Raw genomic sequence first — 18,769 nt, 5'->3', positions numbered from 1 at the left:
GAAGTTCCCAAACCCGCCTACCTGCCTGCCCTGCTAGTCAGCCATGTACTCGTTCAGAAGACATTTATGGACCAGCCGCTGTGTGCCAGGCCCCAGCCGCACACTCGAGACACGGAAGGTGGAGAAAAGCACATTTTCTGTCTCTCTGAGGGGGACACAGTCTAGGGGGGCAAAACGAATATACAGCTAAATCAATACACTGAGGAATTATTGGTGTCATGACAGACGAATGAGGATAAGACCTAGTAGAGACGCTCGGGTTAACCACAGACTTTCTTTTAATCGTAATTCCGTGTAAGAATACGACGAAACTTCCCTAGTGTGAGCATTTGGCCTCTCAAAGCCGTAGCCTCTTGTTCCTTCGTTACTGTGACCCCCCCACCCCCACCCCCCCAATCTGAGTCCACAGAGTTCTCAGCTGTGCTCAGCCTAGTTAGATGTTGGCCCTTTGGGTCGAATTGCATTGGAAGGAAGACAAAAGGGGGAAAAAATGTATAAGGGCATACAGTGCACCCAGGGGTGGAAGGCAGGCTGATTTTGACGGCATGGTCTGGAAAAACCTCTCTGAGGAAGGAACTTTTAATGAGAAACCTGAGAAAGGGAAGGGAGCCAGATAGATATCTTGGAGAAACACATTAGAGGCAAAAGAACAGCACACACAAAGCGCCTAAGGCAGGAGAGAGCGTGGCCTTCTCTGTTTGAGAAGCAGTGACAACAAATAAGTCTTATTTGGGGAACACGGCTTCAAAATCTTTTAGTGAGATATTTTATCTTTATAACTAGTTCCCCGGAGTCTAAAGACTATGCTCAAAATCATAGTCAGGGCCAGATGGAAACTTTGGGATGAGCTTGGCCCGATCCCCTGTCGTACAGATGGGGAAATCGAGGCCCAGGCAGGCTAAGTGATTTGCTCCCCGGGCCATGACAGTGAGGGGGTCTCGTCCCCTCTCGGGACCTCGGCACGGGACCTCGTGCATGGCGAGGGCTCCGGACGAGTTTGCAGGTTAGAGGCTGGGTGAGGTGGCTGCTCCTAGAGAGCTCCGTGTCCCAGAGGCCACGGAGTGAAAGGGCCCGAGTCGTTCCTGTGGTTCCCACCGGTATGTAGCTCCTGTACCCTTCAATAGTGAACGCTGCTTGTCATTTGTCTCATCGTAACGGATGGTCCCATTTGGAACAGTTTGAAGAAGGCATCCTGGACATTTGCCTCTCAATCCTGGATCACAGCCTGAATTTCCGTCGGGACCCTGCTACCGATGTGGCCCGCAGAAGCGACCCCAAATACGTCGGCCGAGTGCTGAGTGCCATGGTGAGTGACAGGAGAACCATAATAACTCGTGGCTCCCATAGATCAAACCCAACTATGGGTTAGGCACCTGCGTCCTTTACACCTCTCATCCTATTGAAGACTCACAAAATCTAGTTGGTGGCTATAACCATCCCATTTGGCACATATGGAGGTGAGGCTCCTCTAAATTAAAGACACATGGTGAGTGAATGGCAGAGGCAGAAACTGGCCGGGCCCCAAGGCCCTTTCCGTTGTATCCTGAGGCCTTTCTCCGATGATAAGGGCACTTGCCCTTTTGCTGTCCCCCACGCTAAGTAGGGTGCACAACTGAAACTTTGCTCCATCACCGGGCCCCCTAGGGGGGGAAAAGGTGAGTTCCCAAGTGAGTCCGGGGTATCAACCCGCCTCTGCTGTGCTCCATCCCGTGCAGCAGAGTGCTCAAATGTCAGACCGGAAAGGCAGCAGGCCCACCCGCTCTTTATCTAGATGGGGAAACCCAAGTGGGAACCGAAGTGGGAACCCATGGGGGAACCGAAGTGACTTGCTCACAGCACACAGCCTGAGTCAAACCAGAACAAGTCTGCAAGCTGCCTGCCCACGGCCTCTGGCATTCACTCAGTTCTTCCACGTGGAAGACCTGTGCCCCCTCCCCAAACATACAAACACACACACACACACACACACACACACACACACAGGCTGGATCCTGGAGGACTCTCTCTCTCTCTCAGGTACTGGCTGTGTAGAGAAAGCCTCCATTAGAAAGGGTCCAAACATGGAGTCAATCTGCTCAAAAGTTACCAGTTAAAAAGCTGAAAGTTGGGGCGCCTGGGAGGCATCTGACTTCGGCTCAGGTCACGATCTCACGGTCCGTGAGTTCGAGCCCCATGTCGGGCGCGGTGCTCACAGCTCGGAGCCTGGAGCCTGCTTCAGATTCTGGGTCTCCCTCTCTCTCTCTCTCTCTTTCTCAAAAATAAACATTAAAAAAAATTTTTTTTAAAAGCTGAGAGCTAAAGAGTTCTTGAACGTTAATCCTCTGAAACTAATTGCCCAGAAGGTGTCCCCCTTTTTGGTTGGCATTCCTGGACGAATGGACGAGGCATTCCTGGCAGGAATGGACGAGGCATTCCTGGTCTCTACTTTTGAGTTGGAGACTGAGTTAATGAGCTCGTTACGTTGTTAGAAATTGGAACCATCTTCTGACTGCTTACTAACCAAAGGGCTTCCTGCAAGGGCATGGAGTCTAAAACGGAGCCTTGCAGGAAAGGAGAGGGGAGGCCCAGGAGTATGGAGGCAGTGGGCTAGAACCAGGGAAGTGGGGCCTGGGCTGAGCCTTGAAAACCAAGCGGCCCGGGAGGGGTGGGACGGAGCTGAGGCCCAGGTTAAGGGAGGCTGAGCCTCACAGGCCCAGGAGAGGGTGGGTGAGGCCAGCCGGCCCCGGCAGCTGCTGACTCACTCTGACCCTGGGGACAAAGCACTGTATCTCAGTGCCAAGTTCCTGAGCTGCACCTCCCTGCCGCTCTCTCCAGACCTCCTGGTCGGGCTGGGCTTTGAGCTAATTATGGCCTGCGCAGCGCTTTGAGATGCTCTGCTTTCAGCTGGAGATGACCCTGCTGATTACCACTCCGGTGGCTGTGGCGGGGGTACCTGTGACTCAGGAGATGGGCTGGGCCGTGCAATCTCCCATCTTGGAGGAGGCCCGTCTTGCCTGATTCCACGATTATAGCCCAGGCCTTCCTGGAAGCTGGGCAGAAGAGCACATCCCTCATACGGGAGGGGCTGCGGGAGGCTGGGTGAAGATCCTTCTGGGTCCAGACTATCAGTTCTCACCAGTCTTGCCACTCGCGGAGCCCCACAGAGAGAGGGAGCAGGCCTCGCAGCCTCGATGGTTGGGTTAAATGCCTGTCAAAGTTTCCTAAACTTCGAACACTTGGGCCGCTAGAAGTCATTTGTTTCTAACTTTCCCTGTAGGGGAAGGAAGGTAAAGAACCAAGGCCCAGAGAGGTTGAATGGCCTGCCGATAGTCACCCAGCTGACAAGTGGCAAAGTTGGCCTTATAACTTGGTTTCTCCTTTCTTTCTCTTTTAACTTTTCTGTCATGGAAAAGCCCAGAGCTTCGCAAAAGTAAAGAGTAAACTGAACTCCCGTGGACCCACCCCCAGCTTCAATAGTTACTCTACCCAAGGCCAGTCTTGTGTCATCTCTGACCCCCTCCTTTGCAGATTGTTTGGTGACATCATTTCATTCGTAAAGACTTCAATATGTGTCTCTAAAAGACAATGGAACTCCGGTCTCTTGACTCCTAATCGGGTGCCCTGTTCACATTGCATCTTGCTTGTTACTTCCCCAAGAATCACGTCTTAAGTTGAATGAATGAATGAATGAAGTGAATGAATGAAAAGCAATATTCCGTCTTTACGCGTTCCAAGAAGAAGTTGGCTGCTTCATAGACTCCCAAGTCAGACATCAACGACAGTCCCTGAGTTCTGGCAGGCTGGGGTACTGACGCTGCCTTGCCACTGAAAAGCCATGGAGCCTCAGTTGGCCATGTGAGGATTGATAGATGGGTCATGGGCCATCGATCATGGCCCAAAGCACTTTTAAATTGCTAAACTGTTCCGTGCCCCTAGAGGATCGCTATTACAATGATCATCCCCAAATCAGCCAGAAAGACACAGAGAAACCACTAGACCATCTCCCCGGTTTCCTTCCTCATCTCCCCGCCTTGTCCCCTGAACTCTACGCTGATTCATGTGGGGTTTTTCCTGCCCAGGTCAACGGCAATGATGACAATGGTGTGATCTCTGGGAATTGGAGCGGCAGCTACACGGGTGGCCGGGACCCACGGAACTGGAATGGCAGCGTGGAGATCCTCAAGGAGTGGAAAAGGTCTGGCTTCAGGCCAGTCCGATATGGCCAGTGCTGGGTCTTTGCTGGGACCCTCAACACAGGTACTCTGCATCGGTGGGCCGCAGTCGGGGGCCCCAGGAGGGTCATTTCCACAGCAGCCTGGGTCCTCATACGGCCCCCTTGACTTGCAGTGCTGCGGTCTTTCGGGATTCCCTCCCGGGTGGTCACCAACTTCAACTCGGCTCATGACACAGACCGAAACCTCAGTGTGGACGTGTACTATGACGCCTATGGGAGACCCATGGACAAGGGCAGTGATAGCGTGTGGTGAGTAGTTGACCCTTTCTGAGCACCAGCCCTGAGCAGCTTCTGGGACCCAGCTCCCAACAGGAGCTGGGAGGCAAGTTAACGCATCGACACAAGCTTTAGAATGGAAACGTGGGCAGTACTGATTAGACGTCTAGGAAGATCTAAAACACCCCTTCCCAGGGTCCTGGGAAGTCTGGCAGTCCACCCCCCTGCCTTCAGATGAAGGCTCTGATACCAGTGAAAGCCAATGGCTCATGGGCTGTGCGCAGTCGCCCTGAATTTACAGGGCCCATTAGACCCTCTGTACTTGAGAACTGTAAATGCTGAAACTATTGATTTTCCGTTGATAAATATAAATTTACCTTATTTCAGGCGACTCGTATGACTTAGGGGCTTTCTTAAAGGAAAGCAACACATTTTCTCTTACACATATGTACTTTTCGTGTACCTGGATCGATACGATAAAAAGCTAGTTTATTCTGGATTCCAGCTGAACATAAGAAGCTTTGTATGTAATTGAACATATACATTTCTAACCGTATATATGGCATGTGCACGTGTATCTATACAAACACATACACATGTAATGTATAATAGATGGCCCCCGGAGGCAGGCTATATAAAACTTATAGACATAGACCTATGACTTCATACGGCAATATATATACATGCAATAAATATTATTACAGCTATCTGAGATTGTGCAGTAAGCCAAGTTATTACCAAATGGCAACTGAAAATAATTATGTCTATATCTGTACATAGATATCTCTGTGCCGATATATGCAAAGAACTACAGGCCCATGTCAATAATCTACTGTTTTAATCCATTTCAAAGGCTATCCCCCCCCCACACACACACACAATCACTCACATGCATACATATGGCTAGATAACCTGATGCGATCTATTTCCAGACGTTCAATTCTGAGACAGTCTTATAAAATATTCCCTGTTACTTAATATTCTCAGAAGAGGGAGGTCCAGCTTTTCTGAAATGTGCTTAGTGTAACCGGTTGAATGAGTCAAAGGGGACTAAATACTAATGGGAAAAGTTGTTCAGACAAATCAACAACAACCCCCACACCAACAATGGAACTGAGTGATATCAATATCCCCTCGCTTCGGAAGGAGAGTAAGGCTTATGTAGCTCACCCAAGGTCAGGTGGATTCCAGGGAGTAATGAGGGAGAGAAAGCTCATTTCAGGATGTCCTTTCTTGATCTGGGCACGTACAACTTCCTCTCTAATGGCATTGCTGCGTTAGCAAGATTTTGTTTTCCAGCTTCTCGTAAGTGGGTACCTTGTCTTCTCCCTGGTTTCTTCTCCCTGGTTTTCTTCTCCTTTTTGTTGTTGTGTCCAAAATCCCACCGCTGGGGCAATGTCACTCCTGGCCTTGGTTTCCTTCACAAGAGTTGATGCTCGGCCCAATACCATTTGGGAGGGGAGGTCCCATTGGGCACAACCCTTCTGTGATTGTCCTACATGCTAGGAACCTCAGAGGGACCAGAGAGCTCGAGACTCGGTCCCTCTGCTGCTGTCAGAAGACAGGGAAGGCGCAAGCCATTAGTCGAGACCGTTTAGCGACACAGGATGGTGTGTGGTATGCCAGGGAAACACATCAGACGGCAAGCACCGTGGGAGCTCGGGAAAGGAGGCCTCAAGGAAGGCTTCCTGAGAACAGAAATGTGGGGCCTTTAAGCTGAATTTGGAATTAGGATCCAGCTCTCTTGGTTACTGGTTCACACTACCACACCACATTAGCTTTATAATTCATTCCAAATGCGACCATCTTAGGACAAGCATGGGCCCCTGGAGGCATTCCAGGGTGTCTCTGCTGTCTTTTTTTTTGGGGGGGGGCCTTGTTGGAGGGTGTCAGGCCCCAAAAGCTCTGATTCTTGCTGGGGGTCTTCTCACCCCTCACCCCTCACCCTCTCACCCCCCACCAGCTTCTTCTGAAGTGTCCTCAGAAAGCAGTGGCAACCAGGGGTCCCTCCCCACCCCACTCCCTACAGGTTGCAGGTGGGGACTGGTTGATAGAAGGACAGGGAGGCCTGAGTCTTGGTTCCAGCCCGACTACCATCTTGCCCGAGGACTTTCAGTAAGCTACCTCATCTTTCTGGTTCCACGCTTATCCATCAGTGACATCCGAGGGTTGGCCCCAGACTAACGCTCCCTTAAGACTCTCACCGGCTTTCGTTGTTTCGATTCCCTGCAACTCCGGCTCACCCCACTTTTTGTCTCCCTTCCCAAGGGACCCGTGCTGTCCCTTCTGTGCAGATGCCACCCGGGGGGGGGGAGGGGGGAGAGAAACCACAAGCCGTCCTCCGCCTGGAGGGACTTCGCTAACCTCTTAGTAGAAGGATAGTCTGGGTTTGGACAGAATAAACCTTGATCCGAATCTCCGCGGGTTGCAAATGTTGAAAGCCTGGAGAACCTTGCCCGGATCTGCCTCAGGTGATAAATAGAAGGTGGGGATCAAGTGAGGTGAAATGGCCAATAGTGCCTGATAATGACAGCAGCGACGAATAGCCTGTTGAGCAATCGCTGCTTAGCGGACACTTCTCTCGGGGCCTACACGGGGTCTTCGGGAACAATGAGGTAGGGCGGTATCGTCATCACCCCCGTTCTGTAGTCAAGGAAACTGAGACACAGAGTCACCCCCCCGCCCCCCGCCCAAGGCACATACATAACCAGCAAACGGTGGAGGTGGGATTTGGAACCCAGGCAACTTGGTACCAGAGACATGCCAGAGAACATTGTTATTATTCCTGATTAATGTTACCTTGAGCAATCGAACCCTGCTGACTCTGAGATTTTCCCGGTTTGGCTGGATGCCAAGCAGGGCTGCGGTGAGGTTGGGTGCCGTCCAACCCGTGCAGATGGAGGGGCCGGGTTCTTTGATTCACACTTAGGTGGCAGATGGCCCTACTCTGGGAGACTGGACGCTCTCTCTCTCGGGGCACCTGGGTGACTCAGTCAGCTAAGTGTCTGACTCTCGATCTCGGCTCAGGTCGGGATCTCGCGGTTCGGTTGGTGAGATCGAGCCCTGAGTCGGGCTCGGCGCTGATAACCAGGGGTCTGCTTGAGATTCTTTCCCTCTCTCTCTGCCCCTCTCCCGCTGGTGCGCGCTCTCTCTCTCCCTCTCTCTCTCTGTCTCAAAATTAAAAAATACACATCTTTTAAAAAGACTAAACCCTATCTCATGGGCTCAGTGAGGGGAAATGGCTTGCCCAAAGTCAAACTGTGAATTTGGGTCCAAGTGAGGGGTGGAACACAGATCCCTGTCAACGGGACTCCCCCGAGTCAGAGAACCTTAGGAGACTGGAAGGATCTTGGGGAGGGACCTGCTGATTCCGTACATGAGAAAACAAAGGCCCGCAGAGAAGTAAGAGAGACATTCAGGCTCTCTAAATTAAAGTGTATGACTTTACATAGGTTCCTTAACTTTTTTGTGCCTCAGTTTCCCATCTGCAAAACGAAGGGCTAGGCCGGGGGACCTCAGCAATTTCTTCCAGATCTTTCTTCAAATCACATTAACTGCATCCAGTGGGGTAGGTTTTCTTCCAAGCCATGGTGCTCATGCCAGTGGTTCGGCTTAAGAGGGACAGGGTTCTGGAGTATTCGTTCCCGAGAATCAGGCTCCTCTGGGGGTGGGGGCAGGGAGCTTAGTTTGAGATGCTTCTTTCATTCGGTTCGTTTCCGAGCCACTGCAGGAGGAGGCCTGTGGGGCCTTGTTCTGTCACTGAACGCTAAGCAAAAGATTTGGAACAAGTACGGCCAAGGTTATCGTTCCCTTGACATCTCTGGCCTGTTTTCTTTATTCGCCTGACTCGATTCCCCAATTTCTGGAGTCACAGACCTGACTCTGCTTGCAGACTTTATATAGCTCTGAGATAGAAGGCACGTGGGGCCCGCCCTGCCCGGTCACAGGGAGGTAGAGTTGCCCAGTTCTGGGGCAGAGCTGTTGGCAACCACACCTCAGCCTGTTAGCTGGCTCGTGATGCAATGTCTCCATGGCTACCGGCCTCCACTAACACGCGGCCGCCCCAACGCGCCTCGCTCACACTTGCGGCGAGGCAACCAAGGCTCCCAGAATGGCCCGGGCCCCAGAAAACACGATGAAGTGCGTACCCCGTGCCAGGCCCTGCCCGGGGCCCGGGGCCCCAAGAGGAGCGAGACGCAGGCACTGGGCCAGAGGGGCTCGCGGCTGCGTAAGGAGACTGGCAGGTGTGGAGGAGAAAAGCCCAAATAACCGCATCCTGCGCGAGATTCAGAGATAGCCCAGACGTGCGGCCGGCACTGGCTCCCCGCATCAGGAAAAGACATTTTGGAGGAGGTTGTGTCTGGACTGCTTTGAGGACAAATGGGAGTCTACCAGGGGAAGGGAGAGGGCTTTGGGGGTTCCTTTCTAGATGGGGTCTCCTGACCCCATGAATTCAGCAGAGGGCAGATGCCATCTCTAAGGCAATGGTTTACAAACTTCCAAGATTATATTAGAACCGACTTAGGTGGGGGGGGTGGGTAGATAGGGGAATTCGCATCTTTTAGTAAACGCCTCAGGTAGTTCTAACACCTGCAGTGTGTCTTTTTCTTGAGCCCCCCCACCCCCACCCCGCCTCCTCCTGAAACCCCTCGAGAGACAGGCACATGCATCCCAAATAATCGTGCGTAAAGTCCTGGCTTCCAAATGAGGGAGGGACCAGGACGTAATCTGTTATCTGCTCTTAAATTCCCGCCCTGCAAATAAATATTAAAATCCAGCGACTTGTCGATTTTTGATACAAACCCGCCCTTCCCCTAGGGTTCTCTGCCAGGAAGTAGACGAAGGCGAAACTTGGTGTTCCCTACTGCTTTCCCATCCCTGTCCCGTCCCTTGATCACCTCACACCCCCTGCTTTCTCCCCGGGCGAACTCTCACTGATCTTGGAGGCCCGTTCCAAAAGACTTGTGGACCTTCCTAGCAATCCTTTCTATGATGACCCTTCCCCCCCCCCGGCCCCCCCCCCCCGGTTACAGGCAGTTTCAGAATAAAGACATGCAAGCCCTCTGTAGTCCCATTGTTCACATACTTTGAGTAGTTGATCATTTTCCAGCCAATCTTTCCTCCATCAGTTGTTTATGGAATTGGGATTATACATTTTACGAGGCAGGGCACAAGACGGAGCGTATCACAGGTGCATCCTCCTTTTTTCCGCACCTGGAAACGAACCTCGCTGTTTTGTTTGTTTCCTATTTTATTTGTTTACATGTATTTACTTTTGATAGGAAGAGAGAGACAGAGCACTAGTGGGGGAGGGGCAGAGAGAGAGAGAGGGAGACACAGAATCCGAAGCAGGTTCCAGGCTCCGAGCTGTCAGCACAGAGCCCGACGCGGGGGCTCGAACTCACGAACTGTGAGATCATGACCTGAGCCGAAGTCGGATGCTCAACCGCCGGAGCCACCCAGGCGCCCCCTGTTTGTTTGTTTTAAAGTCCTGTGCTTTCGCCCAAACATTATATGATGAGCATTTTCCCTATGTCTTTAAATAGTCTCCAAAAATAAGGTTTTGAGTGTGTCAAATTCCACTGTATGGTTGAACCATTATTTCTTTTCCTACCTTTGCTATTACTATAATCCCTATTCCCTAGGTTACCTATCTATTTCCCTGTTATAAATAACACAGGAATGGACGTTCTCAGATATAAATCTTGAACACAATCTGTGATTAGTCCTGTAAGAAAGATTCTTAGACATGGCATGTCCTGGATTAAAGGGAAGGAACATTTTTAAGGCTTCTGACATCTACTACTGTTGCCTTCCAGAAAGATTGTGATGACCTATGGTCACTGCAGTCGTGAATAAGAGTGTTGTTTTTCTTCACTCGTATCCTTGCTTCGTATTATTCTTACTCATCTGTTTATTCACCTCTTATGGCCTTATCCCCTTCTGCCTTGTGTTGGAGCTGACTTTTTATATCTCCCCTCGTTCCTTGCGGACTAGCACGGTCATGTGGCACCCCGTAAGTACTGACGGGGTGCTTCTAACTCCTCCGGGAGCTGCCTAGCATACACAAATTCCCGTCTGGCCCCACAGGAAGCCTCTTCCAAACATGCAACATGAAAACAAATTTTTCCCGATTATAAAATAATAACAGGGGCGCCTGGGTGGCGCAGTCGGTTAAGCGTCCGACTTCAGCCAGGTCACGATCTCACGGTCCGTGAGTTCGAGCCCCGCGTCGGGCTCTGGGCTGATGGCTCAGAGCCTGGAGCCTGTTTCCGATTCTGTGTCTCCCTCTCTCTCTGCCCTTCCCCCATTCATGCTCTGTCTCTCTCTGTCCCAAAAATAAATAAAAACATTGAAAAAAAAATAATAACAAAGAAGTAAATAAGTAATGCGCAAAATTACTTCCCAAAGAAAAACACTAATAACATTTTGAGATGGATTCTCCCAGACCCTTCGTCCTGTTTCTATTCACACACATTAGATGGATGTGTGGTGGTTTTCATGACCCAAACAGGATCAAGTTAAACTGTCTATTTTATAATTTTTTATATCTTTCTATGTCAATCAATAAAAATTTAAATTTGTTTATGTTTCATTTTATATTTGAGAGAGAGAGAGAGCTGGGGAGAGGCAGAGAGAGAGGGAGACACAGAATCCAAAGCAGGGTCGAGGCTCTGAGCTGTCAGCACAGAGCCTGAAGCAGGGCTCGAACCCACGGACCATGAGATCGTGACCTGAGCTGAAGTCAGGCACTTAACCGACTGAGCCACTCAGGTGCCCCTTTTTCTTTTTTCTTGGCTTTTCTTTTCTTCTCTTCTCTTTTCTTTTCTCTTTCTTTCCTTTTTGTTGCATTTTCTTTTCTTAAAAATTTTTTTTTAATTTTTTTTTTCAACGTTTATTTATTTTTTTGGAGACAGAGAGAGACAGAGCATGAACGGGGGAGGGGCAGAGAGAGAGAGGGAGACACAGAATCGGAAACAGGCTCCAGGCTCCGAGCCATCAGCCCAGAGCCCGACGCGGGGCTCGAACTCACGGACCGCGAGATCGTGACCTGGCCGAAGTCGGACGCTTAACCGACTGCGCCACCCAGGCGCCCCTCTTAAAATTTTTTAATAAGTAAAAATTTAGAGAGACAGATAGGATCGTGTGGTGGTTAAAAATCAGGGACCATGCACCATTTCTTACTTGATATATTTTAGACATCTTTCCACGTAAATGCTACCTTGATTTTGCTCATTCTTTTGGACGGTTTTCTGATATTCTGGTGCATGGCTGTGCCGCAATTTCTCTGGCAATTTCCCTCCTGACGAATTTCTCCTCCATTGTTTTTGCTATTGCAAACAATGCCACGGTGAGCGCCTTTCCACGTGTACCTATGTGAGCCCGTGTGAATTATTTTATAGAAGAAATCCCTAGAAGTGGAATTACCAGCTCAGTGGGTATGTAGATTTTTAAAGGTTTTTCGTACCCATTACCCAATAGCCCTCCATACATGTCACCCCAATTTAAACTCCCACCATTGAGCTCTGACAGTGCCTGTGTTCCTACATCTGGAAACAAGCATCACACAACCACATGCATCATCCTGGGCCTGTCTTTTTCCGTGCATGGGTGTGATGGTATCTCTTTGTCACTTTAATTTTCTTTCCGTGGTCATGGGATTAAACATACGCTAGGGTAATCATATGTTCAGTGATCGTTTGTATTTCTTTTTTTTTTTAAATATGTTTACTTGACAGTTTTTATTTTATTTTTTTAACTTTTAAGTTTTTATTTTTTTATTTTTGAGAGAGAGCACATGAGCAGGGGAAGGTCGGGGGTGGGGGAGGGGACAGAGGATCTTGAAGCGGGCTCTGCGAGGACAGCAGAGAGCCCGATGTGGACACTGAGATCGTGGCCTGAGCTGAAACCAAGAGTTGGACGCTTAACCAACTGAGCCACCCAGGTGCCTTAATCGTTTGTATTTCTTACCAAAATTGCCTGCTCATTGTCCTTTCTTGGTGTGTTTGACCCGTCCTCTTGTGTTTTTCTTACTGATGTAGAAGTACTTCATAATATTAATTATAGTAAATCTCTGTCTATGTATATGTTATATATTTTTTCCCTATTTTATTGATCTTTTTTCAACCACTTTTCTCTTTCTTCTTCAGCTTGGACAATTTCCACTGGTCTATCTTCAAGTTTACAGAACTTTTCCTCTGGCCTCTCAATTCCACAAATAAGCTCATCCATTGAATGGTTTAATTTAAGATATTCGTCTTTTTTCCGTTGAGAATTTCCATTTGGTTCTTTTCTTCTTTTTTTTTTTTTTTTTTTCTTTCAAATAGTTTCTCTTGCTCGGCTAAAAGTTCTCTTTTCACTTGCTATTGCCATATTTCCCCGTATTTCACTGAGCCTCGTCCCGAGAGCTGCTTTAAAGTCCTTGTCCAATAATTCCCACATCTATATTGGTTTAAGGTTACTCTCTGTTGATGCCTTTTCCCTTGAAGAATGGGTCATGTTTTTCTGGTTCTTCCTATGTTGAGTCATCTGGGACTGCATCCCGGGCATTGAGTATGTCTGGATTCTGTTATTTTATTTCAGCAGCCCTGCCTGGGCTGGGTCCAAACTGCAAACCTCGTCTCACCCTATGGCAGGAAACAACTCGAATCTCAGCTCACGTCTTTTATCTTTAGCCGACTGCTTGCTGTCTGCTGTATACATGCATGGGTCAGAGTCGCCCAGAGGCTTGGGCAGAGTTTATATACATATCTGGGATTTTCTTTCTCTGACTCCTTCCCTCCAGGGCTTCCCCCTCACTGTGTAGTGGCCCTGGTTGACCCAGGCTGCTTCTTGGCTCCTCGGGTCAGAACCATGTGGGCTACCCGTTGAAGTTTTTACTGCCCCGCACCTCGCCCCAGATGTGGTCTGACTCAGGGCAAAGTCACCCAAAGTGCAATTTGCCCCATGCTGGCTCCTTCCTCCAAGTTCAGACTCCTTTCCAAAATCCTTCTGTTTTGTTCACGCTCAGGTAGTTGTCTAGTTTTTTTGGTTTTTATTTTCTTTTTGTTGGGGGCGGGGGGGCTTGTTTTGTTTTGCTTTCCTTTTCCGAGTTTATTGTTACCTGCGGAAGGGACCACGTACGAGGAGCTTCCTCTTCCACACGGGAAATGGAACTACACTTTGCTTGCTTGGCTGGTATATGCAAGTTTAATATCTTTGCTTAGTCAAATGTATCGATCTTTTTCCTTTATGGTTTCTGAGTGGACACTCGGCTTCAAACTCTCCACCTCACGAGTATAAAACGCTGTGTTTCCAAGTCGAGTGGAAGTTGGATTCGTGTCCGATGTACAGTTTCTTCTAGTTGGATCAAAGCTGCCAAAGCCAAGGCTAATGTAGTTGCAGTGGGCGTAGAGAGGACAGGAGAGGGCAGAACCACCAGGTGGGATGACGGAGACATCGGCTAATTGGCTATCCCTGGAGACGCGACTGAGCCCCGCAGATTGGGAGACGAGGTGACGCGGTTGACGAAGAACATCTTTGCGCTGGCGTGTGTCATTCTTCAGCCAGACCTCAGCCCAGAAGCACGTGGCTCTTAGCCAGACCTGTCACTCTTGCTGCAGCCCCATTTATTTTCAGCTGGCGTGAGATACAGACGTGTTTCCCAGCAGGACGCGCAGGAAAAAAGCTGTGTGGGTTTCCCTGCTTGGATGCTTGCTCCCACCTGGGGCCATTCTGCTCCTCAGAAAAGCAGTAGGGCATCGTGGTCGAGGACCCAGGTTTGGGGGTTAGGGGTGCCTGGATCCAAACTCTGACCGTACCGTTGGAAGCTGCTTAACTTCCCCGAGCCTCAGTTTCTCCTTCTTATGAGATCGGCATTAAGGCGCTGTTTCCTAGCGCTGTGAGGACTTAGGCGCTCGGCGAGGTTTAGCACAGTAGCTGGCGCAGGGGAAACTCGCTCGGTGACTAAGGGGCGCCGCACTGTCAGGCAGAGGCGTGGTATTTTGCCGCCTCCTGCTGCGTGGCCTTTGGCCAGCTCTGCAATCTGTGGTTCTGTCCGCAGGAATTTCCACGTCTGGAACGAAGGCTGGTTTGTGCGGACTGACCTGGGCCCCTCGTACAGTGGATGGCAGGTCCTGGACGCCACCCCCCAGGAGAGGAGCCAAGGTAACCCTCCAGCAGCCCTGCTTACCGCCCCCTCCTCTGGGTTTCGCCCTATGTCCCGGCCTCTCAATTCTGCGCAGCAGTGGACGCGGCTCAGGAAAGCCACCCGAGGGCTCGATGGAAGGAAAGGAAGGCTCGATGTCAGGAAGGCTCGATGGAACGAAGACAAAATATTTTCAGCATGGATTTCCCATCCTAATTTTCCTTGGCTCAGGCTGCTACTTGGACGAGTGGCTTCCCTGCGCCCACGCGACTGTTGTCACTGCTGTGGAGGCCCTGGCACGTGCCAGGCGACAAGGGGAAGACGCCACGCTCTGCCAACAGGGATTTCCCCACACTACCTCGAGGAGCCTGTCCCTCCCAGCACAGAAACCTTCCGGTCCCCTGTTGCCCAGGGATTTCGCCCAGAGTCCCCCGCTCAGCTGGAGACCTCCGTAATCAGGGCCCCCAGCGCCTCTGTCCCCTCCACGGTGCCCCTCTGCCAAGCCAAGCTCTCCTCATGCAGGCTGGCCCCCTCCCTGTCCCGGTGCCCAGGGCTTCGGCTCCCACTTCCGGCCTCTCCCTTTGCGGCTTGGGCCCCAGACTCTCCAGGAAGTTTTCGTCTTCCCGCTTGTGACCCGCGGGCCGTGTGTCACAGGCTACGTTCATGTTGAGTGTCACATGAAACTGTATCCTGTGTATCCACATCTACACCTGTCTCTACCTATCTGATCCACCTCGGCCAAGTGCCGGAGGCGCGAGGGGACAGGCAGGGCTTGGAAGCTCAGAGGAGCAACACCCCTGCGGGCTGGGTTTAGGGTATTCTTCTGGGAATGGGGGTGAGGATTTGGGAAGGTAGAAAAGGGCACAAGACGGCAAGATTTTCCTCTTTAGGAGACAGCCCCCGGGGCGGCCAGCGGGTTGCAGGACTGGCCAGTCTTCCGGAGAAGTGCCGTCTGAGCGGGGTGTCGCCGCAGCAGATAACAGCACCCCCGGGAGGGCCCGTGCCGAGGGCCAAGGGAGTGGGGCAGGCAGCCGGGGCCGAAGGAGTCTCAGGGGGTAGAGGCAGAGAAGCTGCGTCGCCGTGGGCGGCCTCCCCGGGGTGGGCTCTCGCCCGCCTGGCCTGGCTTTGGCACGCATCCAATCTCTACACCTGGGCCACCAGGGGTGTTCCAGTGCGGCCCCGCTTCGGTGACCGCCGTGCGAGAGGGTGACGTGAACCTGGACTTCGACATGCCCTTCGTCTTCGCGGAGGTGAACGCCGACCGCATCACCTGGATCCACGACGCCCGCAACAACACCCAGAAGCAGAATTCCACAGACGCCCGCAGCATCGGCAGGTACATCAGCACCAAGGCCGTGGGCAGCAACTCTCGCATGGACATCACAGAGAAGTACAAGTATCCAGAAGGTAGGAAGGGGGCACAGCCCCTGGGGGCTGCGCCGCCCAGGGCTGGGCGGTGGGAAGACGGCTTTGAGGGCGGAGGAGGGAGAGAATTCCTCCTCCTCCTCCTCCTGTGCTCTCAGCCCGTTCGGCCTGAATGGGAGGACTGCTCCCTGGCGCCTAACGCCCAGTTCCTCCGACTGTTTCCAGTGGGGACGGAACCATCACAGGCAGACGCGGCGCCCGGGGAATGTTGCCGCGGGGCCTGGCAGCTGGCAGTGCGGCTCCTCTCCGGCCACGTCCCTTTCCCACAACTGGGGTGACAGCCCTGCGATGGGACATCACGGGGAGAAACACGACTCCCGTGGGAGGCTGCCCTGGGGGCTTTAGGAGAAATTGCTAGCCTCCAAGAAACACAGGCAGGAAACACTATCCGGACTCCGAAATGGGCAAAGCCCCCGAAGATGTGGGTCCCTGCCTCGGTGCTCCCCTAAAGGGACCCAGAGCACGCCCTGGAGTGAAGCCCAAAACCCTCACAAATGCTGGCTGTTGGTGTCGGCTGCAGCTGACAAAAGAGGAAAGCTGAGCACGGGAGACGGGGTCTGACTCCAAGTCTGGTGGCGGAGGGCAGGGAACCTGCCCGGGTAGTGGTATTTATGGGCATTTGGAAGCATAGGCCTAGGGTAATGAGATCGATAGCCTCAGTTTGGTCCCCAAGCTGCCTCTGCAGGCCATCCCCAGGGCTGGGGCCAGACAGCCCTTCTCTCAGTCAATAAACATGGACTGAGACCCAGCTGGTGGCCGCTGCGTGATCGGCTCCGGGGAGGCAATGAGCGACACAGCGGACCGGGGGCCCTGCCCTCTCTGAGCTCACAGGCCAGGGGGAAGGGAGATGCCGAAGAATTTTCAACACTGTCATGACGTAGAAACAAGGGTAGGGGCCGGGGGGCAGGAGGTCGGTTCCCGTCATACATCTATAACCAGGAGACCTCACGCAGGAGTCTTAGGGTCTCTGATCCCCGGCTCCCTCCCCGGTAACATGAGAACAGCAATGCCTGTCTTCAGTAGGATTTAAATGAGCTTGTGCAGGGGCGCCTGGGTGGCTCCGTCGGTTGAGCGTCCCACTTCGGTTCAGGTCACGATCTCGCGGTTTGTGAGTCCGAGCCCCGCGTCGGGCTCTGGGCTGACGGCTCGGAGCCTGGAGCCTGCTTCGGATTCTGTGTCTCCTCCTCTCTCTGCCCCTCCCCTGCTCATGCTCTCTCTGTCTCCCAATAATAAATAAACGTTAAAAAATAAATAAATGAGTAAATGAGCTTGTGCACAGGAAGGGCCAAGAGCAGTGCCTGGCACAGTGAGGATGTATTAAATAGTGGTGATTTTTATCAACTTGGACTTCTGTCATTTTGCTGAAATGATGACCTCCCAAGGTGCCTTTTGAAGGGTACTGCTCCCTTGGACATATGTCCTGTGGATTTCCTTACCTTGCTGTCACACCTTGATTCTGCTTACTGAGGGGCTCTCCCTGTCCCAGCCAAACCTCCTCACCAATGGAGAAGAGCTGGGCCGTGGCCAGGTTGGGGTGAGTCCATGCAGGACAGTGCCCCAGCCTCTGCGTGACAGCAGAGCTGATGACTGTTGTCCCCGGTTCTCCTTACCTAATGATGCCGGCCGGCCCGTCTCCGAGGGCCCCCGGGGAGGAAAAGCTCATAAAATGGGTTGCTAAGCATTTGCGCAACGTCAACACCAAGGGAGAAGACAGTAGCAGGAAGCTGAGTCTTGAGTAAGCTCAGCAGGTGACCTATATAGGTATCTGGGCTCTGCGCCTCGTTGTGCAAACACGCCTGCTTTGAGGTCCTGGGGACAGAAGGCTCAGCTCCCTGCACAGACACCAGCCCTGGGTGTGGACTTACAACTCTGCAGGAAGATGGGAAGGCACCAGAAAGAACCCAGCCCACCAGGAGCTTTCAGCTTGGGTAATCTGGCTGCCTGTCTCCTTTTCAGTAGGATGTTCGGGGGGAACCTTGGACTACGGGTATAGACACGTGGGGACTGGCCTTCTTCTCTGCTTCTAACCCCATGATTAGACCAGTTGCTTGGATCGGTCGCGTCTTCTCTTAAGGCCTTCCTTTTAACACGGTGGCCTTGGATGGGTTGGCCTCTGAGGTCTCAGCCAGTTGTTACGTGTAACTTACGGGAAAGGCCTCGCTAAGTTGTAAAGTGCTTACGATAAGTCATCTGGTGTCTTAAAAATGTCACAAGTTGGTTGGGGAAGACGGGGGCCATTACGTATGGTCTGCAGATACAAACATGGGAATCCTTCCTTGTGTATGTCTGTCCACATTCCTGGAGGGTCAGTGCACCTTCTCCTTGATCTTGGGTCTATCTTCAGGTCAAGGCAGGGAGCCTTATGTGAACTGTGTGGCCACCATTGGCCCAGAGGCGTGGAGGTGGCTACTCACCTTAATGCCCAAGAGCCACGACCTTGAGGGTCACCATGGCCATTCTCCAGGGGACATCTCTACCGTCCCATTTAGCCGTGTTCACAATCTGAGTCGGAGTCAGAAAATCCATCCTTGGGTTTTTAAAACCTGGACTCTCTCGACAATTTAAACTAGTCATAACACGGAACCAAACCAACCACGGGAAGTTCTTTTTTGACATGGACAGAAGTGCCATTCTTTGACCCCAAAGTACCTCCAGAAACAAAGCAGAATAACACGGTGAAGTGGTTTGGAAAAAAAAAAAAATTTTTTTTTTTTTTTAATGAAGCCAATTCTAAATCATAACCTTTTTTCCCCTCTTTTTGCTTATGAACTCACTCTAACCTTTTTTGA

The 18,769-nt window shown here is 51.6% G+C and overlaps 1 protein-coding gene across 1 annotated transcript in view; it reads left to right on the top strand.

Moving 5' to 3' along the window:
• TGM3 (transglutaminase 3) overlaps nucleotides 1-18,769 on the top strand; it is a 39,717-nt gene that overhangs the window by 13,197 nt on the left and 7,751 nt on the right. The window contains exons 5-9 of the mRNA XM_086701841.1: nucleotides 1,178-1,306; nucleotides 4,059-4,236; nucleotides 4,327-4,462; nucleotides 14,472-14,575; nucleotides 15,717-15,962. Coding sequence (XP_086557967.1) covers nucleotides 1,178-1,306; nucleotides 4,059-4,236; nucleotides 4,327-4,462; nucleotides 14,472-14,575; nucleotides 15,717-15,962 — 793 coding nt within the window. The remainder of the gene's footprint in view (nucleotides 1-1,177; nucleotides 1,307-4,058; nucleotides 4,237-4,326; nucleotides 4,463-14,471; nucleotides 14,576-15,716; nucleotides 15,963-18,769) is intronic.

This window comes from Puma concolor, chromosome A3 (assembly GCF_028749965.1).
Source record: "Puma concolor isolate L17-30 chromosome A3, mPumCon1.1.hap2, whole genome shotgun sequence".
Taxonomy (NCBI): domain Eukaryota; kingdom Metazoa; phylum Chordata; class Mammalia; order Carnivora; family Felidae; genus Puma; species Puma concolor.
The sequence above is the reverse complement of the archived record's forward strand: the minus strand, read 5'-3'. Positions and strand labels throughout refer to the sequence as shown.